This window comes from Coregonus lavaretus (genome assembly GCF_964263955.1).
Source record: "Coregonus lavaretus genome assembly, chromosome: 9".
Classification (NCBI taxonomy): Eukaryota; Metazoa; Chordata; class Actinopteri; order Salmoniformes; family Salmonidae; genus Coregonus; species Coregonus lavaretus.
The window spans coordinates 30,755,436-30,767,325 of record NC_139996.1 but is presented as its reverse complement, the minus strand read 5'-3'; the positions used below and the strand labels follow the sequence as shown (position 1 = coordinate 30,767,325).

The 11,890-nt window shown below is 44.8% G+C and overlaps 1 protein-coding gene across 1 annotated transcript; it reads left to right on the top strand.

The window, feature by feature from the left end:
* Positions 1-4,157: 4,157 nt before the first annotated feature.
* On the top strand, positions 4,158-6,117 carry LOC311134541 (ras-related and estrogen-regulated growth inhibitor-like protein; the record flags this gene model as incomplete). The annotated part of the gene is made up of 4 exons (XM_084168241.1): positions 4,158-4,230; positions 4,415-4,468; positions 4,573-4,649; positions 5,692-6,117. The coding sequence occupies 4 exons, from the start codon at positions 4,158-4,160 to the stop codon at positions 6,115-6,117; spliced, it is 630 nt and encodes a 209-aa protein (XP_084024367.1).
* Positions 6,118-11,890: the final 5,773 nt, after the last annotated feature.

Genomic DNA, 11,890 nt, shown 5'->3' with positions numbered 1-11,890 from the left:
AAAAGTGTGTTCTCATATTCTCTTTAAAGGTAACTCTCTCTTCAATACTGGGTATCAGATGACCTCTTGTGGCTCACTATAGACGTGACTGAATGTGACAACAGATGCACGTTCAAAACAAACTATGAATTACAAGCTATTCTGCCAAGATGGGTTGAGTCATGAAGTGTTGGATGCCAATTCATTATGCACAGACTGCTAATTATTCAGTAGCAAATAATCTAGATATCAGAGGTTGTTTGGACATTATACTGTGCACTTCTTGTAAAGGCAAATATCTGTTATCACTGATAACTAGGAGTCTGAGACCAAAGTACCCAATAATCCATTCACAATGTAAACCCCCTGCTGGCATATTTGACAGCCCTTTATGTGTACTTTCATGATAGATTATCAAGTGAATGTGTGACAGTCAAACCAGAGTTAATGGTCTCTTCTCAAGAGCAGGGCCTTTCAATGTCAAACTATAAATATCCCTAGAGTAAATGTGTAATCTGTCAAAGCAGCATAAAAAGGTCACAGCCATCTTAGATGAAAGTAGTCTCACTCTGAATTGATTCGACTTTGGGTGTAGGCCAAATAGCTGTCGTTTTCTGAAAAAATACTGACCTTCACCAATTTGTTCGGTATCGGGAGTAAAATTGAGCACAGATATTAGTTAAGTATAAAATCAACGTATTAGTTCAATAGTGTGTTTCCTTTGAGTCCTGATGAGGGTCTTGTAATATGATCAAAGTATAGCACGAATTGATGCTACTTATGCTTTTCTGAATTAAAACCATACAATGCCCTTACCATCCTGTTGCTTACTGTTGTGTCTGTTTGTGTAGCTGTAGACAACAACACATTCTCCAACGGTATGCTACTGAGATGTCCTCCCTGTGGAGAAAGCACAGGATGCCTCAATTATCATACAACAGAGAAAAGCTGTTATTAAAGCTATAATTCTTAGTTGCTATGTTCATTTTAGGACTTACAAATTAATCATATATACCTCAGTGGATGCTCCTCAGAGGAGGAAGGGGAGGACCATCGTTCTCAGTGAATTTCATACAAATATATATATTTTATTTTTTTGATAAAACTATACAAAATATATTCACGTCACCAAATAATTGATTAAAACACACTGTTTTGCAATGAAGGTCTACAGTAGCCTCAACAGCACTCTTGTAGGGTAGCACCATGGTGTAGCCGGAGGACAGCTGGTTTCCGTCCTCCTCTGGGTACATTGACCTCAGTACAAAACCTAGGAGGCTTGTGGTTCTCAACCCCTTCCATAGACTTACACAGTAATTATGACAACTTCCGGAGGACGTCCTCCAACCTATCAGAGCTCTTGCAGCATGAACTGAAATGTGTCCACCCAATCAAAGGATCAGAGAATTGAACTAGTACTGAAAGCATAAGCTACAGCTAGCTAGCACTGCAGTGCATACAATGTTGTGAGTTGAGAAAGACAATAGTTTAGAACAAATTAATGTCTTCAAAAATGAAGGAGAAGTAAGAGAGAAAGAGAGTGAGAGAGAGCTAGCTATATTTTGTTGTCTTTTTTCCCCAACTTTCTCTTTCATTTCCCTAACGAATGCAGCTAGCTAGTTTATCCTACTCAAACACCCGGCTCATACAGAGGGATGCTATGTTAGCAAGCTGGCTATGGATATCCAACACTGGAACTCTTCCAAGTCAAGGTAAGCTTTTGGTTTTATAAATGTATTGCCACCGGGGCCCACCGGTGTAACTGCTAAACTCCTTGCTGACTGTACACTGTATTACCTGATTGTAATGGATTTACTAGTGCATTAGTTTTAGTAGCTATGTTGACTTTGACATTAGCTAATATGGTGACAACGATGTAGGCTGTGTGTAGCGGTTAGCGGTTACTTATGATATGAAGGTTTGGCTTGGAAAGGTTATTTCGCCTGGTCACAGACAGCTGAAGTGTTGTGCACTGAAGTCCACAAGCGAAGGGAAAAGGTGAGAGGAGGAGAGCGTGTAGACGTGAGAAGGAATTATAGCTACAACAATCAAAGGGATTATGCTGTTTGTATGTGGCTGCTATGAAAGTGAACTGTGTTTGCATGTGTGATCAGGGGTGTATTTTTCCCCCCGATTCTGTTGAAAAATGTTCTTAAACAGAAGCAAATGGAATGAAACAGGGAGAAACATATTAACATTTACATTTTAGTCATTTAGCAGACGCTCTTATCCAGAGCCACTTACAGGAGCAATTAGGGTTAAGTGCCTTGCTCAAGGGCACATTGACCGATTTTTCACCTAGTTGGCTCGGGGATTAGAACCAGCGACCTTTCAGTTACTGGCACAACGCTCTTAACCACTAAGCTACCTGCCGCCCCTTGAATTTGTCCAAACTCTCGTTTGCTACTGTTGGACTAATGATTACACCCTAGATCAGCTGCATGCAAGCAAGAGTGTGCAAGGCGTTATTGAATGTGTCACTGTCTGTCACCTTGATTACTCTCAACCTGTGCACCTACGTTGTAAACTTTCATTCTTAGGCTAGGTTGTAGCAACATCATGATGGGTATAGGAAAAATGTGAGTATCATGTAGTAGCCTAAACCTATCGATGTTACATTGAGCTGGGTGAATAGAATATGATTGACAGTCATCCAATATGCTGTAATAGAAATAAGGCCATGCTCATGAAAAAATAATCGTCCTCCCTCATCTTAAACGGCACCGACTGCCACTGATATACCCACTGCCACTGATATACCCACTGATTCTTTCCTCATGAGCTTAGTTCAACTGTCGCACCCCATCAGAACCCATAATATAAGCTTGTTTTACTCCAATGTTTGTAAACAAAGTTAATATTTAAAAAAAACTTTATAGCCTCAAAACATGGTTAAAACTATCATTTTCATATCATGAATGGTGAGTTCGCTGAGTCAGTAGAGCATGGCGCTTGCGGGTTCGATTCCCGCTGGAACTACCCATATGTAAAATGTATGCAAGCATGACTGTAAGTCGCTTTGGATAAAGCATCTCCTAAATGGCATATATTATTATTATATTATGAATTTGAGAGTGGTTACATTTCTCCAGGGCCATCTCTCAGCTTTTTACCAAAACAGACTTGGGGTGACCACTTCGTTATTGCTTCAATTAAGGATTCTAGCTTTAAGCATATGTCCATGACCAAAGGCAGAGCAACAGTAAATTATCAGGGAAAATAAGGTATTCTACAGGGCCCCAAACCCTAAAGAAAACTGGTCTACAGTGGGCTAGTCATATAACTGATTATCAAATGTTTTACTTCCATCTAGTGGTTGGTTATAATATCACACCACACTTTTGGTTACATCTCACAGGGCACACACTGGTTGAATCATGGTTGTTTTCACGTCATTTCAATGAAACTACATTGAACCAACGTGGAATAGACGTCTATGCCCAGTGGGATAGTACATTAGCTGTTACAAACAACTCAATAGTTTCATTGAGTTGTTGTCAGCTAGTTACATGGGAACTAAAATCACATTCAGATAGTAAGTGTACAGTGTACATAAAATGATTCCTGTAGGCCTACTGTATGATTTACGCACACTTGCAAAATATTAGTTTCCACTCTCTGCACGCAAACACGTTTTACTTTGTCATTTAACTCCATGATTATCCTTGGTAAGTAATCAGTACCTTAAAGCTGCACTGCCTAACTACGTGTGTACAGGTGTTTTTAGAGACTACAGCTAGTTTTTGGAGACTAGCTTACACCACTCGATACTAAACCAAAACAGTTTCCCCAATACTGTATGCAAATCTAGGATCCTCACCAGACATTAGCTATCTCCTCATGTTATACATAATTGCCATTTGGAAGATACCATTTGTATATCCACAAACTTAAAAAGGAATGTGAGGTAGATGTTTGCTGAAATGTGTTTGTTATTCAAAAGTCGGCAAAAGTATGCCTACATGTTCTACGCTAAAACAATAGTTTTCTGCATAAACAGTCAGTAGGCTATGCTCAATAAAATGGCATGTTTCAGATTTGAATGGTGTGGAGTATATTTCCACGCCCCTTTAACTAGTGTGCGCACCACTCTTTGGGACATAAAACTCCTCTCTGCTGCTCTCAGCATTATATAAATAGTCCTGATCCAGTCTGACCAATAAACAGCCGCCAGAATCATGACAGGACTGAACGCTTTAAAAGTGGATGCTAATGTAGTAGTTCTTGGGACAGACAGGGTTGGTAAATCTGGTAAGACCAAATCTCTAATTATTCTCATTATTTATAATTTGTGCATTGTATTCGAACGTCTACAGTGATCAGTGGACCATTTTAGTCAATATTTGTTTTTCCTTAATTGGCATTGCTGACTGAATCAATTTCTTTCCTCAAAATACACATGGTAAAAACTATGATGATGATAATTATTTCACAGCGCTGACAGTCCGCTTCTTAACTAGAAGATTCATTGGAGAATATGGGGATGTTGGTAAGTTTAGTTTGTCTGTCATCACCAGCTATTGTAATATCAAGTAAACATTTTACTACTGTATACTGTACAACTAAATGAATACTTATGTTAATTCCTTTCAGAATCAATCTACAGCCACAATGTTGTTGTGGAAAGAAGGGACATAACTTTTAACATCTGGGATTCACCATATTATCAGGTATTACAAAACGTTAACATTTATTCTGTTTCATGTGCTATCATAATGATGTCTGATACTGTATTTTGGTTTTATATGGCATTGGGCAAAGCTACTGTATTCAGTCTTCTGAAATGACTGCAGGCATTGAGCATATTTGGCAACTTAAACAGAGCACTTCAGTTACTCATAGGCTACTTTATAAGTGCCTGTATGGGACACAGATTTATGATACTTCCATTTCCCCGTACTGCAGTGAGTATTACTGCCAAGAAGTGCCTGGTTGTCTTCGACATGAATCCCATTTTACCAGTGGTGGAAAAAGTACCAAATTGTCATACTTGAGTAAAAGATAAGATACCTTAATAGAAAATTACTCAAGTAAAAAGGAAAGTCACCCAGTAAAATACTACTTGAGTAAAAGTCTAGAAGTATTTGGTTTTAAATATACAGTACTTAAGTATCAAAAGTACTGTAATTGCAAAAATATACTTAAGGATCAAATTACTTATATTAAGCAAACCAGATGACACAAGTTTCTAGTTTTTTATTTATTTATCGATAGCCAGGGGCACGCTCCAACACTTAGACATCATTTACAAACGAAGCATGTGTGTTTAGTGAGTCTGCCAGATCAGAGGCAGTAGAGATGACCAAGGATGTTCTCTTGATAAGTGCATGAATTGGACCATTTTCCTATCCTGCTAAGCATTCAAAATACTTTTGGGTGTCAGGGAAAATGTATGGAGTAAAAAATACATTATTTTCTTTAGGAATGTAGTGAAGTAAAAGTTGTAAAAAATATAAATAGTAAAGTACAGATACCCAAAAAAACTACTTAAGTAGTACTTTAAAGTATTTTTACATAAGTACTTTACACCACTGCATTCTACTAGCACCCTGCAGGGCCACAGTGACTGGACATCATGTCTATCAGCCCAGAGAAATAGGGCTTACATGGACTAACTTATCCCACGATTGGTCCTTTCCCAATACAAAATCTATCACTCTTTGATCCAAGCAAGCCTTTATCAATTGTATATATTATTTTCCCCTTTTCCAGGACCTGTCCATGGAGACCTCCCTATATAAGAAGAGAGTCCAGTGGGCAGATGGTTTTGTCCTGGTCTACAGCATCTGTGACAGGGCCAGCTTCAACGCTGTCACCAAGCTGATCCAGTCCATCAAGGCCACCAAGGACTACCTGGGCATGGACAAGGTGCCCATAGTGATCGTGGGCAACAAGAGGGACCTGAATCACAGACGGACAGTCCTCAGTGAGGAGGGCAGACTGCTCGCCCTCACCACAGCCTGCCAGTTCTATGAGGTTACAGCTGCTGAGAACTACCACAGTGTCCTCATGGTGTTTCATGGACTAATAGACAGGATACGGGAGTCCAAGTCATCCATTAAGAAGCCAGCTGGAATCAAGGGTATAGTGAAAAGCATGTCTGCAGTTTTTGCCAGGAGATGGACAGATACGCTGTGATACTAGGGCACAGAGAGGAAGACATTATATATTGTAATCAATGTATGGGTCTGACATGACTTGTGTGTGCCAAAGATCTCCAGAGACTGCCTTATGGTTCAGACAGGGCAATGAAGGGCAGAAACAATACAGGTGTGGAAATGGAGACTAGTACCCAAAGTTATTGCTGTAGTTGTGGCTGGCTGCTGCAGGACAGGACTGACTTGGATGGAGCACACTGTCCACAGGGATTGTATATTGTATATTACTTACAAGGAAACAATTAATTACTGTAACTGTCCTAAAGCTGCTCCATACACTGAATACTTTTTCAAAGAAATGCATGTGAATATGATGGCCAGAGTACAATGAGATTCTGTGGCTGTCTGGTAAAAGGTGCAAAAGTTGGCTCACAAAGAGCAATATTATTTTTATTAAATTACTATTATCCTCAACCCTCAATCAACTTGTATAGGGCAAGCACTTAATAATTACTTTCATACACAAACATCACTTTTTTATTTTTTACGTGAGTACTTTACATGTCCATATGGTTTGTCACCAAGATGGGAGGGATCCAGGAATTAATACAATTGTAATTGTTTTTGTTTGTATTTATTTAAAAAAAACATTTTTTAATGTAATGTAGCTCAATCATTGTACTGTAGAAAACACTTGGGATAAGTATACATGTATGTATATTTTCCTTTACTGCAATTAAATACTCATTCTAAAAAAATAATGGAATACTGGAATCAATATTGTGCCATATAGTATGTAAATTACTTTTCTTGTAACGACAGCAACTAGTACAGTAGCAAGTTTAGCCACAATCTAAATCACCAGTCAGTAAAGAAACAAAAGCCTCTGAATACAAAGACATGTAGGAATATTTGACCATGTTGATTAGAAAATAGCAGCCTCCCCCAGACAGAATGAGCAGAACATGACAGATGGAACAAATAAAACTGTTCCGTTCAGATTAAATACCTACAAAATGAATCCTCCTACCAGTACAAGGCAGGTAAGGATTTAACGCAAAGTGAGGGTGTAAACAGATACACGTGCTATTAAGAAACACTAATGAAAGTGTCATATTTAAGAATATTTTTAATGGTTTAAATTCATGCATGTCCCTCATCGTGATAAAATGTGGGTTATTTCTTCAAGACAGTCTTTTGTTCAACATTTTCCCATGGTAGGTAGTTACGAAGGGAAAAATTATTCACAGAGTCGGATTTCTCCTCAAATCCAATTTATTAATCCCACTAATGACAGAAAGAGAGCTCAATGTGAACAGGATCAAGGCACTTCGCTTCATTGATATGTCTGTTCTTAATGATTCAGCTACGTTATAGGCAAAGCTAATGTTTCAGACATGCTTTTAGGTCTTCTATTGGGTACTTGTCAACAGAATAGGAGGCATGCTTTCAAGCAAAGCTTTGGCCCTTTTCTTCTTTTTGCAATATCACAAAGAAACATACAGTGGGTAAAAAAAGTATTTAGTCAGCCACCAATTGTGCAAGTTCTCCCACTTAAAAAGATGAGAGAGGTGTCACGCGATGTGTATGCGGTAGCGAAGTCAAAAGCAGGACACAGAGCGGCTGGCAACGTTTTTTACTGAACACAGTAAAATCAACGTACAAACAACAAACCTCCAAACAGGGAGGAAAGCACAAAGACCCGTACATACAGAACTGCCGGAATGACAACAAACAATAACACACAAAGTACCAATGAGAGACAGGGGTTAATATAGGGAATACAATCCAACATAATGGGAAACAGGTGTAAACAATAAAGACCAAACAAGACAAACACCGAAACATCGATCGGCAGCAGCTAGTACTCCGGGGACGACGAACGCCGAAGCCTGCCCGAGCAAGGAGGAGGAGCAGCCTCGGCTGAATCCGTGACAGTACCCCCCCCTTGACGCGCGGCTCCAGCCGTGCGCCGACCCCGGTCTCTGGGACAGCCAGGAGGACGCGGAGCAGGGCGAGTCGGATGACTCCGGTGGAAATCCCTCAACAGGGAGGGATCTAGGATGTCCCTCCTATGGACCCAGCACCGTTCCTCCTGACCGTACCCCTCCCACTCCATGAGATACTGCAGACCCCCCATCCGACGCCTCGAATTCACGATGGAACGGACTGAGTACGCCGGAGCCCCCTCGATGTCTAGTGGGGGCGGAGGAGCCTCTCGTATCTCATTCTCCTGGAGTGGACCAGCTACCACCGGCCTGAGGAGAGACACATGGAACGAGGGGTTAATGCGGTAATTAATGGGCAGTTGTAACCTATAACATACCTCGTTCAATCTCCTCAGGACTTTAAATGGCCCCACAAACCGCCGACCCAGCTTCCGGCAGGGCAGGCGAAGGGGCAGGTTTCGGGTCGAGAGCCAGACCCGATCTCCCGGTGCATAAACCGGACCCTCACTGCGGTGGCGATCGGCGCTCGCCTTTTGCCGTCTGATAGCCCGCTGCAGATGGACATGCGCAGCGTTCCATGTTTCCTCCGAGCGCCGAAACCACTCATCCACCGCAGGGGCTTCGATCTGGCTCTGATGCCAGGGTGCCAGGACCGGCTGATAACCCAGCACACACTGAAAAGGCGTAAGATTAGTGGAGGAGTGGCGGAGTGAGTTTTGGGCTATCTCTGCCCAGGGGATATACCCCGACCACTCCTCCTGCCGGTCCTGGCAATAGGACCACAGAAACCTACCCACATCCTGGTTTACTCTCTCCACCTGCCCATTACTCTCAGGGTGAAAATCCGAGGTAAGGCTAATCGAGACCCCCAAACATTCCATAAACGCCCTCCAGACTCTAGAGGTGAACTGGGGACCCCGAGCAGACACTATATCCTCAGGCACCCCGTAGTGCCGGAAGACGTGAGTAAACAGGGCGTCGGCCGTTTGTAGGGCTGTAGGAAGACCTGGCATAGGAATGATACGGCAGGCCTTAGAAAACCGATCCACAACGACCAAGATCGTGGTATTCCCCTGGGAGGGGGGAAGGTCCGTTAGCAGGAACAGGCCGGACCGGGCTGGCGACGCGCACCACTGGCTTGGTGCGGGGAGCAGGAACAGGCCGGACCGGGCTGGCGACGCGCACCACAGGCTTGGTGCGGGGAGCAGGAACAGGCCGGACTGGGCTGGCGATGCGCACCACAGGCTTGGTGCGAGGGACAGGAACAGGCCGGACCGTACTGGGAACACACACCACTGGCCTTGTGCGGGGATCAGGAACGGGCCGGACCGGACTGGTAACACACCCCAGTACCTCTCGCCGTGCCTCTACACTCTCCTTCTCCCTCGTGACCAGTGGCCCCCGTAACCTGGCGGCCTCCTCTGCAAACCTGCCGAACCGCTCTATCGCGGCCTCCCGCTGCCTCGCCATCCACGGTGTGAGCCCCCCCTAAAAAAATGTTGGGCTTGTCTCTCCCCCGTGAACATGGCCTCCATGGCTCTCGCCAGACTCTCACTCTTCTCCTCCCACGTCCATCCTCTCTCCTCGTCACGCTGCTTGATCCAGTCGAGGTGGGATCTTCTGTCACGATCGTCATAAGAGGCAGACCAAGGCGCAGCGTGATAGGCGTACATACTTTATTAGTACACTCACGAACAAAAACAACAAACGATACGTGAAGTCCTAGGTTAAATAACCCCAACACAAACCTTCCGGAACAAGATCCCACAAAACAAAAGTGCCAACAGGCTGCCTAAGTATGGTTCCCAATCAGAGACAACGAGAATCAGCTGCCTCTGATTGGGAACCACCCTGGCCAACATAGAAGACACGAACTAGAACACAACATAGAAAATAACACATAGAAACTCCACACCCTGGCTCAACATATAAGAGTCCCCAGAGCCAGGGCGTGACACTCCTGAGATCCAATTTTGTGAAGAATCGCGCCCGTGTAATGACTCCGTCATACTAGCAATCAGAGGGAGAGGATAGCTGTATTTGATTGTAATCTGATTGAGACCACGGTAATCAATACACGGGCGTAAACCCCCATCCTTCTTCTTCACAAAAAAGAAACTTGAGGACGCAGGGGAAGTGGACGGCCGTATGTATCCCTGTCTCAGAGATTCGGTGACGTATGTCTCCATAGCTGCCGTCTCCTCCTGAGACAGAGGATACACATGACTACGAGGAAGCGCAGCGCCTACCTGGAGGTCTATCGCACAATCCCCCTGTCGATGAGGTGGTAATTGAGTCGCCTTCTTTTTACAGAAGGCGAGTGCCAAATCGGCATACTCAGGAGGAATGTGCATGGTGGGAATTTGGTTCGGACTTTCCACCGTCGTTGCCCCTACGGAAACACCTACACACCGCCCGACACACTGATCAGACCATCCCTTGAGAGCCCTCTGTTGCCATGAAATGTTGGGGTCATGAGATGTTAACCAGGGAAGCCCCAACACCACGGGAAACGCAGGAGAGTCAATCAAATACGACTGTATAATCTCCTCATGGCCCTCCTGCGTCTTCATCTTAAGTGGCGCTGTGACCTCCCTAATCAATCCCGACCCCAAAGGGTGGCTATCTAGGGCATGGATGGGGAAGGGCACATCAACTGGTACAATAGGAATCCCTAACTTATACGTGAACCGGCGATCGATAAAATCCCCAGCTGCGCCTGAATCTACTAGCGCCTTATGCTGGGAGTGAGAAGAAACCTCGGGAAACACAACTTTAATACACATATGTACAACAGAGAGCTCTGGGTGAGTTGGGTGCTTACTCACCTGGAATGATTCATCAGTGCGTTGCCTACTGCTTCGATTCCTAGGAGACCCTCCCCAGCACCGAACCGCAGTGTGTCCTCTGCGGACACAGTTGGTGCAGGGGACGGCCTCTCTCCTCGTCTCCCTAGCACCAGCACCCCCGAGCTCCATAGGGCTCGGCTCGGAAGTGCTGGGGGATGGAATGGACGACCCCAACTCCGGACGTCCGCGGGTAGCCAACAGGGTATCTAGGCGAATCGACATGTCCACCAGCTGATCGAAGCTTAGGTTGGTGTCCCTGCAGGCCAACTCCCGACGAACGTCCTCCCTTAGGCTGCACCTGTAGTGGTCGATGAGGGCCCTCTCATTCCATCCCGCGTTGGCAGCCAGAGTCCGGAAGTCCATTGCGAACTCCTGCACTCTCCTCTTCCCCTGTCTGAGGTGGAACAGACGCTCACCCGCCGCCTTCCCCTCTGGGGGATGATCGAACACCGCCCTGAAGCGGCGGGTGAACTCTGCATAGTTGACTGTAGCGGGATCTATTCCCCCCCACTCGGTGTTGGCCCACTCCAGTGCCTTGCCGGACAGACAGGAGATGAGGGCGGACACGCTCTCGTATCCCGAGGGCACCGGGTGGATGGTTGCCAGGTAGAGTTCCACTTGGAGCAGGAAACCCTAACACCCGGCCGCGGTGCCATCATAAGCCCTCGGGAGCGAGAGCCGAATCCCACTGGACTCCGGAGGTGAAGCGATGAGTATAGCTGATGGTGTTGGTATCGTTGGAGGAGGTGTGGGCAAACCTCCTCTTTCCCATCGCCTCAAGGTGTTCATCACCCCTTCCATGGCGGTACCGAGATCCTGGATCATGGCCGCTTGTTGCATAACGCGCTCCTCCAGTGATCCAGCTGGCACCGCCGCTCCTGCTGACTCCATGGTGGTGTGTTATTCTGTGACGCGACGTGTATGCTGTAGCGAAGTCAAAAGCAGGACACAGAGCGGCTGGCAACGTTTTTTACTGAACACAGTAAAATCAACGTACAAACAACAAACCTCCAAA